At 35.4% G+C, this 16,313-nt stretch overlaps 1 protein-coding gene across 1 annotated transcript in view; it reads left to right on the top strand.

Moving 5' to 3' along the window:
* Positions 1–16,062, top strand: part of GNAI1 (G protein subunit alpha i1) — an 81,275-nt gene extending 65,213 nt beyond the window's left edge. Inside the window, exons 6-8 of the mRNA XM_045828269.1 lie at positions 4,798–4,927; positions 6,070–6,223; positions 13,968–16,062. Coding sequence (XP_045684225.1) covers positions 4,798–4,927; positions 6,070–6,223; positions 13,968–14,158 — 475 coding nt within the window. The 3' untranslated portion in view covers positions 14,159–16,062. The remainder of the gene's footprint in view (positions 1–4,797; positions 4,928–6,069; positions 6,224–13,967) is intronic.
* Positions 16,063–16,313: the final 251 nt, after the last annotated feature.

The following is a 16,313-nucleotide window of genomic DNA, read 5'->3' as shown; positions in this document are numbered from 1 at the left end:
AGAATGTCACAGGGTGTATTTAGTTATTGTTTTCACTTGCTGACTTAAACATAGGTTTGTCAAGAACTTCAGATAAACTTGGTCTTATTTTGGATTTGAAAATTCTTTTAAATCACTATCATTGCTAACATATGGTTCCAGATTTGCTTTTTATATGTTAAATGAGCCTCAGAAGAATGAGGGCAGAAACGGAATAGTTCTACTGGGATCTCTTGGATGTGGTTATCATGTGTGTGTTTTGTGTTGTAATTCATTATCTAATTTTAACTGCTCATGTAAAATCTAAATTTCACATCTTTTGTGGGATGATTGGAATTAAATTCAAAATGAAGCAATAAGACATTATTCTTTAAGAATTTATCTTATCACTTCAGTGACTAGGCAGGCATACATGGATTGTTTTGCTTTAAAGAATTAACAGCTTTATTTTACTATGAAATTTTTGTCAAATATAGAATTAAAGCATCCCTTCTACTATAAAATGATTATATTATAAGGCAAATATATGTTTATTTTCTATAGTAATATAAATGTGTAGTAAGTTTTGGAGTGCGGTGTCATATTTATAGGGTTGATTTCCTTGTATAGCCCACCAGCTCTGTACCAGTCAGTCCTGGTCATAATGAGCGGTATCAGATGACGGTCTGTGAGGGTCAGCCAGAAAGCACATCTCAGATCTCCAGTATTTCCTTCCCTCTTCCACCACTCCTCCAAAAAGAGACACTTAAGAAAACTCAAAATCAATCCCTGCCGGATGCTAGTCAGAAGTCTCATATTTTCATATGAAGAACATTTTATAATTTTGTTCTGGTTTTGATTAATTTTTTTAAAAAATAGAAGTTTGGAATTTGCAGGTAATTGTAATGTATGTGTGAAACAATGAATAATGCTTTATGCACAACCCTATCGTTTGTAGTATCAGTTCTTAGTCGTTTTTGCTCCTTGCTGAAGAACTAGACCAGTGACTTCAAAGTGCAGTCCTCAGAGTGGCAGCGTCGGCATCATCCAGCGCTGATTCTGCTGTGCTCTGAAATTGGACAAGCACCAGCCTGGATGAAAGGTTCTTTCTTTATGACCAGTATATGAACGATCCTCATTTATTTCTAATTTATATAAATTGAAGAGATTTCTTCTGTTGTCAGATGACCTAATTTTCAAGTTAAAGCTTTTTTATATTTACTATTTCAGTAGCATAACTTGAAGACCTGGATCTTTAACATGGTAAAGCTAGTCTATTATTACTTGAAATTTTTAAAATATTCTGTAGACACAGTTCATTTATTTACTCAACAAATATTTATGAAGTACATGTGTGTGCCCAGTGTAGGTGATATAAAATGACCAAAATAAACAAACTTTTTGTCTTTATACTGTTAAGCAGGGTGAGATAAATAAATACTTAATATTCAGGAGATGATAGCTGCTATCGTGAATAAGAAAGCAAGGTGAGGGGATGTATTGGTTTCCTAGGGCTGCTGTAACAAACACCACCAAGTCAGCAGAATAAAGCAGCAGGAGTGTATTCTTCCACAGTTGTGGAGGGCTGGCCATTTGCAGGCAGTGTCAGCACTGCTCCTCTGCTCCTTCTGGAGGCTGTAGGAAAGAACCTCCCTTGCCTCTTCCTAGCTTCTGGTGGTGGTCGATAGTCCTTGGTGTTCCTTGGCTTGCAGCCACATTACTCCAATTTTTGCCCTTTGTCACATTGCCTTCTCTTCTGTGTGTGTCTGGTTCCTCTCTGCTTAATAGTTTATTCTTTGGTTTCTCTCTTTCTTTTTGCATTTTGCTGTAGCAGCAAGGAGAGATAAGGCTGGAGCTTGAACACTTAGCTTGGAAATTTCCTTAGTGAAATATCTAAGTTCATCCCTTACAAATTCTACCTTACTCCCACAACTAGAAAACAGTTAAATTAAGCAAGGTTTTTTTTACTACTTTTAAAAAATAAAGGAATTATCGCCCTGGCTGGCGTAGCTCAGTGGATTGAGCGCGGGCTGCGAACCAGAGCATCGCAGGTTCGATTCCCAGTCAGGGCACATGCCTGGGTTGCAGGCCATGGCCCCCAGCAACCACACATTGATGTTTCTCTCTTTCTCTTTCTCCCTCCCTCCCCTCTCTAAAAATAAATAAATAAAATCTTTAAAAAAAAAAAAAAAGGAATTATCTCCTGTCCAGTGTCTAATTACATGTTTCTCATTTCCTTCAGAGAAGCCTCAAAAATATCTCCAACATTCATCTCTCCCCCAACATTGTGTTCATGATGATATATAGATTCTCCTAAGATGGAAGTTTTTCTACTACCCTTCTAACTTCCATCTAAGTCTCATGAAAATCTCCTTTAATGTCTGTGTTTCCAACCATCAGCTTTTCAAGGCAATCTGGGCTTTTTCTGTCAAGTAACTCAAGTTCTTCCAGCCTCTACCTATTATTAAATTCCAAAGCCACTTTTTCATGTTGTTTAGAGGTCTTCCCAGAAGTATCCAGCTATGTAATATGAAAAATAGAGACTTTTTTTAAGAGAATGCAAGAAATGTCGATACTCAGTCCCCTTCAAAGTAGGCACCTTGGGACCTCTCACAGTTCTCCCATTCACCATCAGCTGTCCGTCATATTTTCCTGAATCTCATTGATGGTCTGAAATCTCTTCCCTTTCAAAGGTAATTTTAGTTTTGGGAAGAGCCAGAAGTCACAGGGCGCCAAATTTGGGCTGTAGGGGAGCTGGGTCACCTAGATGTTTTGATGTTTTGTCAAAAAACTCTGCCTGAGATGTGATGCATGACCAGGTGCGTTATCATGATGAAGCTGCCAGTCACCATTTGCCCATAGCTGCAGCCTTCTGAATCATCTGAATAGTTTCCATGGAGGAATGTTCAAGCTTAATGCAAAATTTGATGCAGATTCATTGCTGTACTCAGTCATTTTGGTTGTGATGGCCACACAGTACACATGGCCACTCAACACTGTCTACCACCCCCACTGACTAGTACAGTGAATCATCACTGTTCTCACATGCACATTCCAGTCCATTCTCCTTAGCTGTCAGGTAACATCAATGTTGTGCAAACTGTTCTCATTATATTTAACAGTGGCTGGACTTTTCTGGACAGACCTCGTATACAGCACCCCACTCGGGGTATTAAAATTGTATCAGTCAAGGTTCTCCAGAGAAACAGAACTAGTAGATTGTGTTCATTTCAAGGACTTTGCTCACAAGACTGTGGGGCTGACAAGTCCAAAATTTGCAGGATAAGACAGCAGGCTCTGAGGGAAACAGATGCTGCAGTCTTGAGTCAGAACTCCTTTTCCTTCTGGAAAACCTCAGTTTTTGCTCTTCAGGCCTTTCAGCAGATTGAGCGAGGTCTGCCAACATTGTCAAGGATAATCTCCTTTACTTGAGTGAAGTCAACTGATTATAGATGTTAACTACAACTGCAAAATACCTTCACAACAGCACCTACATTCATGTTTGATTGAATGACTAGTATAATAGCCTAGCCACAGGGACACATAAAACTCACCATCACAGAGTGGAAATGTGGGGTGGTGTTGTTTGGTTGTTATTTTATACTGAGTGGTTGGGAGATACGTGACGTCTGATCAGAGAAGTTATCTAAAATACATTATCTTTTTGGTAAAGTTCTTTCAGATTGTCTTCCTTCACAATTTAAAAATGTATAATCATTTTAATAAGTTTTATTTGTTTGATATTTATTAACAGCTGTCCTTTTTGGATCTTACCCATTTTATTTATCATGTGGTAGAATCATTTTCATATAGCATTCTTAAACCTAACCTAACAAACGATTTAGTAGCTAAATCACTAGAATGAAGGCCACTTAAGTGATGATAAAATTCACAATATTAGTTTATAGGCCAGTACTGCTCTGCAGAGAAAATTCTTTTTGCTGCATGAGATTTAAATAGGGACTATTTTAATTAGTGCACCATCTAGATAAATGGAGCCTTAAAAAATGTACCAGTGTGCATAGTGTCTCCATTACATAAGTGGTTATTGCTAGGTTGCATAACATAACCTATGTACTTTTCAACTTTTGCTTGACTTAAACTTTTACCAGAAAAAGAGGAAACGATCATTGTCTTTATACTGTTTAATTATGTTGCTACCCTGTACACTAACCAACAATGGTTTACTACTATATAGTGTGTAAAAATTGATTTCTTTTACTCTGAATCTTAAGACTATTCATTAGGACTACCCATTTATCTCATATTTCTTCTCATTTTCTTTTATACCCTGGTTTTACTTTTTAATTTAGGCAACCTCTTGGTGCCCCCTCTAAATATGACTTGCTTGTTCAGCTTTTTTGTACCTGGAATGGTTTCTCCTTCATATTGCCCCAGGGAGAAAGCACCATTTTGTACTGGGAAGAGGGGACCGTGTCCTCTGCCTTTATTGTTTTGTGACATTTGCAAATCAGTATTTTATTCTCTCTGCATTTCCTAGTTGCCTGGTGTGACTTCTAGTGTTTATATATAGTGCAGTTCATTCATATGCATTTGTCTATTCTAAGTATTATTATATGTTATATGTTGTTTTTTTAGGATATTTTAGGGTTTTTTTGGTTTTGTTTTTAGATACCCCGTTTGATAAAAAAAAAATTTTTTTAAATCAGCAGACTTTCTATTTGTGAAAGCCAGTTTCTGAAATTGTTTTCCTCCCATAAAGCCCGGTTATCCTTTCTTCCCATCCCACATTCTCTGTGCAATTTTTGCTGAAATTGTAGAAGTCAGAGCTCTTGGACATTTAATGTGATGTCCAACTCATTATGTTTCCTGGTACAGAATGTTTGATGTGGGTGGACAGCGATCTGAGCGGAAGAAGTGGATTCACTGCTTCGAAGGAGTGACCGCCATCATTTTCTGTGTGGCGCTGAGCGACTACGACCTGGTTCTAGCCGAAGATGAAGAAATGGCAAGTACAACGGCTTTTAAAGATTGAGCATGAAATATGAAAAGCTGAAGATGTTGCCAGGGGGTTTTCTGAGAAAAAATTCTTGAGAAATTCTTACTAAATGTTTGAATTATTTGAAAGTTTTGGCTCTTTTCTTTAACTTTTCTGTTTCCATACTAAATGGGAATTATACTAAAGAAGCACAGGTGGATCCTGAGAAAAAGAAAAGAGTTGATCTCATCTCAAGCCTATATGCTTAACTATGCGTTGTCTATATCCAGTAGTATCTACATACTGAATGAAAATAAAGTTTTTTCTTATTACTTCTGCCAGCTCCAGCTCAGTCATCTTTGATCCACGTTATACATGGCACTAGCATGTAGTTTTTCAGATGTATTTCAGTATAGCATTAATCTGGGGGAATTATTTTTAATTACAAATTTAAAGTTCTGTTTTTTTAACTTTAGTACAGACTGGGAAAAATGATAGAAATGTCAGTTTTCTGTTTTTTTAATCATTTTTGTGTAGTCACAGTGTAGCAGGTGCAGTGCATCATCATACATCCACTGCTCTCATTTCGACACTATGAAATACATCAGTGCCTTTTGAAACCACAGGTACTAGAGGGAGGAAACAGGAATGGAGCTTTCCTTCCTTAGCATACTTTTATATTTAGGATGTTAGGCTAATTGAGCCTCAGCTTATTCAGTTTATTAACCTTTAAAATTATTAGGTTATTAAAGGTTATTTTAATTATTAATTAAATTATTACTATTAAAGGTTGATACTTAGTAACCTTTAAAAACCTCTAGTTAGCAATTAGTGGAAGCTTCATTAAGCTCTGTAATAATGAGATGTTTTCAAGTATTTACACTTGGCATGCCTAGATTGCAAGGTCCTGCAGCAGGAGAGGCCCAGGCACAGTGACACATAGTGGGCACTTGGCGAACACTGGCTGGAGACCCAGAGTAATGAGTGATGTAGATGCCATCTCCCCTGAAATCACAGTGTGCTTGTTCTTTAATGCCAGAAATGGATTTTTCTAGTATGTTATCTATTTTTTAGTTAGGCTCTGTTTTGTTACAATATTGTTATTTTTTAAAAGTAGTATTTCTCAGAACCCTTGCCATTATGACAAGATGATTGTATCTTTTCTTCTATAGAATCGAATGCATGAAAGCATGAAGTTGTTCGACAGCATATGTAACAACAAGTGGTTCACAGAAACGTCTATTATACTTTTCCTAAACAAGAAGGATCTCTTCGAAGAAAAAATCAAAAAGAGCCCTCTCACTATATGCTATCCAGAATATGCAGGTATTTTACTTTCTGTAAATAACTCGTCAAGTCAATAATTTCCAAGTGAAAGTTCCCCTATGGCAAGATTTGAGTTGTTGATTTGAATACCCCAGCTTAATAATTCTTACCTTTAAGAGAAATTGCTTATCAGACTACATTCAAGCACAAGTAATTACTTGAGGTATGGATTAGGTTATTGAAAATAACATTTTATGGAAAAGCTGTTAATTTTCTGTGATGACTTCGTGTCTTCATAAACTTACAATATTGATTCCTTCATCTAGTTAACAGTAACAGGTCTTGTGTCGTGTTGTGTGATGCACAAGAAATAAGACATGTCTTGCCCCCTGTCCAATCTCAAAGACTGGTGTACTCATAAACAAAGAAACAATAGCAGTGCAGCAATGTTACTACAAAGTAACATGAACAATAAACATAAGGGGGGAATGGAAAAGAATTTGTGAATTAGCTAACAACTGAGGAGTCAGAGAATGTTTCACAGGAAATCCATGGTACTTTATTAATTAATGGTACTTTGATTTCACTACTATGGAAAGTGGTCTGCAGTGAAAAAAAGAGACCTGAGATACAGTCCTGGCTTTTCCATAATTAGCTCCTTGATCTTGAACAAGGCAGTTAATTTACCTGGGTTTCACTACCCCATCTTTAAAATCAGAAGAGGACTAAAATGTTACTATGGTTTAGTTCAGTTTTTGGACATTCCTGGAGTGTTGTTATTGAAAGTGGGTGCAAGGAATGAAGATACTTGTCTGCCCCCCCCACTCACACAACTTCTCTCTGATTAAAACAGAGTAACTTAGCTTCCATCTGCGTAAGATTTGATTTTAATGAAGAGAACTGTGCCTTAAAAGAAGTTTGACTGCCACTGGTTTATAGTATCTTTAAATATAAATATTTTGAAGAGTTTAGTTAATTTAGCTAATTTATATAAATTATCTCCATCCTTCCTGTTTTAAAATAAGTCTCAAGAATTTGATTATAAACAAAAATTTTGTCTTGTATTGAGTAAATTGTATAATAAGTATTTACTGCCTTTTCATAGGTGATGTTAAAACAACCCTGTGACCTAATAGAAGACCTAAGTCTATCAAATCATTAACCACCAGTCTAACTTTAATTAAATTCTCATTGGAACTGGGGGGTGGGAGGTAGTTCTTCAATAAATATAAGCACATTAATTATTACAGCCCTGTTTTGTATATTGTAAAGGTATACTTCAAACACTTTCATAGTTTCTTAGTTTAAAACTTTTGTTTTATTTTTGAAAGTCATAGTATTCTAAGTCACCTTGTTCAGAAGCATTTTAGAGCTTATAAGGAATAAAATTATTTATAGTATTAATTCCAAGATTGAAGTTATCCAGAATCCAGGTGGCTTAGTTTTTGCCCTTACTTTCATCTTTCAGTTTATTTTTGTCATTTCCTATTATGAAATAGCCATTTTGTGCTAATATTACCAGAGTACCCAAATGAATCCATAAATATCACATACCTACAGGGATTTCAGAGCAACAAGGAATAAACTTGTTAGCTCTTTCTTTACCAGGTATACGCGAGAATTTTCCTTATGTTGTCAAGTTAATAGTAATCACTTACCTCGGAAGCTTTGAACAAAAAGATGTCACATAATTCTCTCACATTCCCAGTGTTGGTATAATAATGTAATCTTCACTGCATGCCCTAATTATTGACTCAGTTGCCTCTTGCTTCAGCCTCAACTCTTAATTCCTATGACTATTGTTTTTTTGTAGAAGAACCCAATGTAGCCTTCCGCTACTCAGCTTATTTCCTGTCTGCATCTCTCTCCTCTTCTATTTATCTGTATGTTGGCAGTTCACCACATTCCAGCTGCAGATCTGTAATCTTTTACACTCTATTCTTCCATGGTCATATTCATTCTCACTATGTTAAACTCTGTTATCAACTCCAGTTTCTCTCCAGAGCATCAGGCTTACATTTCCAGGTACTTTGTTCAGCATGTACATGTTTTTTTGCACCTGAAACTCAAACTAAACTCAATGTATTTTGTTTTTCTTAATTCTCTATCTCCCTTTGAGAATTATCATCAACCTCCCATACTCCATCCTTGAACCATATTATCATCTATACTTAGGTTTATTTAGGACAGTTCTATCACATGTTAGAAAATACCTGTCACGTTCTCCCCCAACCCTCATCCTTACCATTCTTAAGACTTAAAATCAGACTGAGGAATGTGCTTATTATAAGTTCATTCTTAAGTCTTGTTGCTCTTGGGACAAACCCAGAGGCCTGTCCAGAAAAAGTCCAGTTCATTGTTAATATATTGAGAACAGTTTGCACGACATCAATATAACCTGGCAGCCAAGGAGAGTGGACTGGAATGCACATGCCTGAACAATGACCACTTCACCGTACTAGTCAGTGGAGGTGGTAGACACCATTGGGTGAGCATGTGTAATGTGTGGCTATTGTATTCAAAATGACTGAATGAGTAGAGCAACAGATTTGCATCAAATTTTGTGTTAAGCTAAACATTCCTGCACAGGAACTATTTGGATGATTCGGAAGGCTTTCAGAGACTATGCAGTGAGTGCAGTGCAAATAAAAGTGTGGCACAAATGTTTCAAGGACGGTTGAGAAATCTTGTTGAAAGTGATCCATGTTCTGGAAGGCCTGCAACAAGCAGAACACCTGAGAATGTTGAACATGTATGGACTGCAATCAACAAAGATCAGTGACTGACAGTGCAAGAACCAGAAGCTAATCTGGGGATTCCAAAAACTACTGTGTCAGATTTTGATGCAGGATCTTGGCATGAAACGTGTCATAGAAAAATTCATTCCACCAATTCTGCTACCAGAGCAGTAGGAACATGGTACTGAAGTTGCTAATGATGATTTACACTGCTACCAGTGAACCAGATTTCCTCAAAAAGGTCATAAGCAGAGATAAGGTATGGTCTATGGCTGTGATCCAGAAATGAAGGCCCAGTCATCCCAACAGAAGTTGCCTAGTTCTTCACCACGGAAGAAGATGTGGCAGAGTTACAGCAAGAGCAAGACCATGTTAACTGTGTTTTTTGTTTGGGAAGGTGTTGTTCCTCATGAATACACCCTCCTAGGCCAAACATTAAGGGGTACTGCCTCAATGTTCTTCATCAGTTGAGAGATACAATATGACAAAAACAAGCTATGGGCAATTGGTGATTGGCAGTTTCATCATGACAGCATGCTCATGTATGCATCATGTCTGGTGCAGAGTTTTTCAGCAGAACTCAAATCAGCCAGGTGACTCAGCGCCCCCTACAGCCTGGATTTGGTGCCCTGTGACTTCTGGCTTTTCCCAAAACTAAAATCAACTTTTGGAAGAGATTTCAGACCATCAGTGAGATTCAGGAAAAGACCATGGGGCAACTGATGGCAATTCCAACAAAGGATTTTGCAATGTTTTGAACAGTGGAAGAGACATTGGAAGAACTGTGTGAGGTCCTGTGATGCCTGCTTTGAAGGGGACTGAGGTGTCACTGTCCTATGTAGAATTTTTCTTGTATCTTGTATCTTCAATAAATGTCTCTTTTTTACTATTACATGGCTGTGTACTTTCTGCACAGGCCTCATATGTGTACATGAAATTGAGCTAGGCATGGAATAATGAAAGCTGTTTTCCAAAAACATACAGGGTGTGGCAAAAGTAGATTTATATTTGTGATTACACAGAACATAGAGTTTATTCTTCTATTATTATTTATTATTATATTATTTTCCATATGAACAACTATACACTTACTTTTACCCATCCCTGTATTTTTGGTATGGTGGTTGCATTACCTTCTATTTGAACAAACCACTGGTGCTTTAGAGTTTCAGAATACCAACCCTATTATGATTTAATAAAATAAGCTAGAATTTTATTTGTAAAAATATATGGTTGTCTGCTAGCAGCTTTAAAAGAGTTAAAATGTATTTTGACAACCTAGAAAAAATGGGTGAATTCCTAAAAATGTACAGCCTCTGAAGACTGAATCATGAAGAAATAGAAAATCTAGATAGATGTATTCCCAGTAAAAAGATTCAGTCAGTAATCAGAAACCTTCCAACAAATAAAAGTCCATGACCAGATGGCCTCACTGGTGAACTCTACCAAATATTTAAAGAAAAATTGATACCAGTTCTTCTTAAGCTTTTCCAAAGTAGAAGAGGATGGAGTATTTCCAAACTCATTTTACAAGAGCACCATTACCCTAACACCCAGATCAGACCAGGACAACACAAGAAAAAAATTACAAGTCAATATCCCTGATAAACACAAATGTAGAAATTCTTAATAAAATATTAGCAAATCAAATTCAACAGCACTTTAAAAAGACCATAGGCCATAATCAAGTAGAATTTATTCCAGGGATGCAAAGATGGTTCAACATCTTCAAATCACTCAATGTGATAAACCACCTTAACAAAAAGAAGTATAAAAATTAGATGCAGAAAAACATCTGACAAAATCCATCAATTTATGGTAAAAACTTTCAACAAAATGTGTGTAGGGGGAAAGTACAGCCACATAATATAGGCCACATATGACAGGCCTACAACTAACATTATATTCAGTGCTGAAGAGCTAAAAGGTTTCCCTTCCTCTAAGGTTAGGAACATGACAAGGAGTTCAATTCTTGCTACTTTTATTCAATACTGTAATGGAAGTCCTAGGAAGAGGAATTAGGCAAGGAAAAAAAGTAAAAGGCATCCAAATTGGAAAGGAAGAAGAAAAACTGTCATTATTTGCAGATAATATGATATTATATATGGAAAACCCTAAAGACTCCACTACAAAACTACTAGAACTAATAAACAATTCAGCAAAGTTTCAGGATACAAAAATAATATACAAAAATTTGTTGCATTTCTGTACTAGTAATGAATTGTCAAAGAAATCAAAAGCTCCATTTATAATTGCATCAAACAGAACAAAATACCTAGGAATAAATTTAACCAAATTGCTGAAAGAGTTACACACTGAAAACTGTAAGATAATGATGAAAGAAATTGAAGACACAGATAAATGGAAAGATATCATGCTCATGGATTGGAAGAATATTGTTAAAAAAATTTATCCTAACCAAAGCAATCTACAGATTCAATGTAATTCTATCAAAATTCCAATGGAATTTTTCACAGAAAAAGGATAAAAAATCCTAAAACATGTATGGAACCACAAGAGTCTGAATACCTAAAGCAGTCTTGAGAAAGAACACAGCTGAAGGCATAATGCTTCCTAATATCAGACTATTACAAAGCTATAGTAATCAAAACTGTATGGTATTGGCATAAAAACAGACACATAAAATCAGTGGAGCCCAGAAACAAGCCAGAATATATATAGTCAATTAATTTGTGACAAAGGAGGCAAGAATATGCACTAGGGAAAATACAGTTTCTTCAGTAAATGGTGTTGGAAAAACTGGACAGCCACATGCAAAAGGAAACTGGAACACTATCTTATATTATTCACAAAAATTAAATCAAAGTGATGAAAGACATGAACATAAGACCTGAAATTATAAAACTCCTAGAAGAAAATAGGTAGTAAGCACCTTGACATCAACCTTGGTAAAGATTTTTTGGATTGACACTAAAAGGAAAAAGTAGGACTACATCAAACTAAAAGGCTTCCATACAGCAAAGGAAACCATTAACAAAATGAAAAAGCAGCCTATGGAATGAGAAAATATTTGCAAAGCATATATCTGCCAAGGGGTTAACATCCAAAATATATAAAGAACCCAATACAACTAAATTGAATCAACAAAGATACAAACAAATAAATGTATGTATGTATTTTAAAACGCAATTTAAAAAATGGGCAGAGAAACTGAATATTTTCCAAAAAAGACATACATCTGGCTAACAGGTCCATGAAAAGGTGCTAAACATCATTAATCATCAGGGAAATGCAAATCAGAACCACAATGAACTATCAATTCATACCTGTGCCACTTATCAAAAAGACAAGAAATAACAAGGGTCAGCAGGGATGTGGAGAAAAGGGAATCCTTGTACACTGTTATGTTGGTGAGAATGTAAATTGGTGCCTCCACTATGGAAAAAATTACAGATGTTCTTCAGAAATTAAAAACATTAAGTACCACATAATTCACAAAGCCCACCTTTGGGTATTCACCTGAAGAAAACAAAACATCAATTCAAAAAGCTGTCTGCTTGCCTGCGTTTATTACAGCACATTTACTGTAGCTAAGATATGCAAACAACTGGCGAACTAACTGGAGGAAAGGGCTGCAGTAACACAGGTGGCAGTTTGAATATTGGGTTCTCATGGCATGAGGTGAGCCTGGGATGTGGAAGAGAGGGTCTCAGAGTGCAGATCCCCTGACCAGGCTGGGTATTAGACACCTTGAAAGCCAGACAAGTAATGTTGTGTTATTACTGCAAAAAAGAGATTTAACAGTTTTGTTTCAAATGAAGTAATATATATGTACATAAAAAAACATAGATACATAAACATTCAACACTAATGTGAAGCTCATTGAATTTTTAGAAGTAAACATAGTGATATATTCACCATTCAGGTCATTTTGAGTTTCCCAAAAGCCTCATCATGCCCCTCCCACCACATACACACAGTAACCATTATTATGACTTATCTTCATTGATTAATTTTGATGGTTATCAGACTTCTTTGTTTTCTGATCATCACTTGAGTCATACAGTGTATAGTCTTTTTGTACCTGGCGTTACTTGATTAACAGTATGTTAATGAAGCACATCCATGTTATTGTGTGTAGCAATAGTGCTTTTGTTCTTATTTCTCATTACTGTACAGCAGCTCATTTTATGAATATACTGGAATTTATTATCTGGATTGTTGCCTAAACTAGAAGTTCTGCTATTAAAAGTCTTTATATGTTATATGTCAAGGGCACATCTACAAACTGAATTGCTGGGTCACAGAGCATGATTACCTTTAGATACTACCAGAGAATCTCCAGAGTGTTTGTAATCAGAAGTCTTTACTCAGTTACCTGAAAGCAGGAACTTATCATTCACTTTTTGTAACCTCATAGCCATAAACTACACTGTAGACTCTTGTACAATTTTTGTAAATATTTTATTTATTTATTAGAGACAGAGGATGGGGAAGAGAAAGAGGGAGAGAAACATCAATGTGTGGTTGCCTCTCGCACACCCCCTACTGGGGACCTGGCCTGCATCCCAGGCATGTGCCCTGACTGGGAATCGAACTGGTGACCCTTTGGTTCACAGGCCCATATTTAATCCACTGAGCTACACCAGCCAGGGCCCTTGTATAATTTTTAATAAGGAAAAATAAGTGAGAAATGCTCATTAATGTGTCTATAGAAAAGAGAGTAAAAATACTGATCTGCAGCCTGCCAGCATTTTTTGATCAGCCACTAGACTATAACTGAAATAGCATGCCACCATCAGAGAACTCAGTGGTTGGGATGCAGAGTACAAGGAATAAGAAAAAGGAGGAAATCTGGCATTTGGAGATTGAAGCAGGAACAAAGATTTAAGGTTTTTTTAAGGATAACTTATATATAGTCAGTTAAAGGTAGTTCACACTGGGTATTTTTAATTTAGAAGAAGTAGTTTCTCTTATTCTACAAGGAAAAATGCAATTATAGAGTCCAAATATTTTAAATGTATGAAACTGAATTCAATATTTAAGGTCCATTTTTCTTAGTGGTATACTAATTTTAACTTGTTTTTTTCCTCTTCTCATCTTAGGCTCAAACACATACGAAGAGGCAGCTGCATATATTCAATGTCAGTTTGAAGACCTCAATAAAAGAAAGGACACAAAAGAAATATACACCCACTTCACATGTGCCACAGATACTAAGAATGTGCAGTTTGTTTTTGATGCTGTAACAGATGTCATCATAAAAAATAATCTAAAAGATTGTGGTCTCTTCTAAGTTTTGCAGTGAATGGTTAAATGTATTTTCAAACCAAATGAGTACTTACATGTGGATCTCTTTAGACTAGAGTCTTGCAGTAACACAGAATGTAGTTAGTATACAGCAAACACATCTGGACCTGACCAAATTTGTTCTGTTTTTTTTTTTTTTAACTGAAAGTTTAAGAAAAAAAAAAAGACCTTTCTTAAGTGTGAAAGGTGGTCTTGTAGTGTGAAACTAAGGACAGTGTTAAAGCTGGGCTCTAGTATATTGAGGATTTCTGCGTAAGTGTAAATATGCAAATGTATGTATACATGTATTTATAACTTTGGTTTTCCACATTATGGGTTTCCACATTGCTTTTAGGTTTTAAGAGCAGCAACTTACCATTCTAGTATGATTGCTTTGGAAATAACAGAAATATTAAGTACTTTGTAGTCAGTGACAGACTATTACCATGTTTTCCAGTTTTAAACAGCTTTATTTATGTTCATGCCCTGTAAGTTTTTAAATACAGTAATTAATATTAGGGAACATTGAAACCCTTATCTTGATAATCTTGTAATCATAAAAATGTTATTTGTACAAACACTGCACAGACTATTTTAATAACATGATTTGTTCTTTAAATTTAATGCTTTATTGAAATGTTCTTAAAGAGGATGAATATATCTGCCTTTGGATTATTTAAACATGGTATGCATTTTATTTTTTCTTTTAAGATTGCATGCTAATCTAATTCTACATTAGATTTGGTTTGAAAAACTAAAATTTTATATTTTGAGGATATACTATCTTAGACTTATAAATACTTAATTTTTATTCAGTTGGTTTGTTTTCACTTTGGATTTTAATATTTGGATGGTATTCAGGCATTGCCTTAAAGGTGGTGCCAGATTAATTTTTATACACTTTAAATAATTACCTTTTTATTTATAACTAAGTTTAGGTGGATGATGAGAGCATTTTTGGGTAAAAATATGTCAGCATAATGAATTTTGAGACATTCATTTGTGTATTTCCTTTGGGAAGTCCCTTGTACCTAGCATATATGATAGCTCTTTGTTTGGAAGATAATAAGAAAGATCTTTAAATGTTCTGCTGCTGATACAAAGCAAGCTTTTAATTCATATGTAACTAGTTTCAAATTTAATCATCACATTATATTAAAATTACTTTTTCCCTTCAATTATTCAAATTTCCTCCTTGCTTGAGTTGATATTATTTCTTTTTAAATTTTGCTGTTATTTCTGAGAATGAAACAGGCAATTAACACTTAGAAGATGAGTAACAGTATTTAATAAAGTCAGTGATTGTATGTATGCTCAGATAAGTGTTACCATCAGCTAGCTGTTGAACTTCAGTAGTCATTTTTCTTTTGATTATTCATGATGTCCTGTGACCTCATTTCTGAAAATGAACATCATTCCCCACCCTACTAGCCTGTTTTCACTCATCTTGAAAAAGCCTTTCAGTGAGCTCTGTGGATAAGTAGTTTCTGAGTTGAGTTAATATGCTGTCATTTTGTCAAAGTGTATTTGTTGAACTACGTGTATGTGTGTGTGGGTGAGTGACCACAAAGTACATTTATATGTTTCATCTTGGGATTTGTTTTTCTTCTCTCTAATGTAAAGAAATTCAGAGTTGTCAAAGTTCCTTAAGTGTGTTAGTTTAGATTCTTTATGTGCCTTTCATGAAAGATATGTTTTTATTAATTTTACCAGTGGGAGAACTGTAATATCCATATTGTGAAGCTATGTATGAAATTCAACTATACTGAATAAATTTGAATCATGAGGAATACAGTTTAAAAAGCCACAAAGAAGCACATATTGGTGATCATAATTGATGAATTCCTAAACTTTATTCTGTGTAATTGTGTTATTAATAAATCCTAATAAATTTAAATTTTTAAAATTTTATAAACCTGTTGGCTAAACCCACATTTTTGCATTAGGATTTAAGTATCAGTCTGTAATACGTTCATTTATTTTTTTATTGGTGCTTTTTGCAATTTCATCTATTCTAGAAGACTAATTTTTTGCTGCCCCAAGTTTTCTGTTGAGACATGGTGTCACATTTGGAATTGCCTGCCAGAATTCTCCTTCTAACCTCCTGATTTTGCCATTTTACTGACTTGTACCATCCATCATTCATTCATTTGCTCACTGTG

Source organism: Phyllostomus hastatus, unplaced genomic scaffold, assembly GCF_019186645.2.
Source record: "Phyllostomus hastatus isolate PE091 unplaced genomic scaffold, TTU_PhHast_1.1 phas_scaffold_78, whole genome shotgun sequence".
NCBI classification, from domain to species: domain Eukaryota; kingdom Metazoa; phylum Chordata; class Mammalia; order Chiroptera; family Phyllostomidae; genus Phyllostomus; species Phyllostomus hastatus.
The sequence above is the reverse complement of the archived record's forward strand: the minus strand, read 5'-3'. Positions and strand labels throughout refer to the sequence as shown.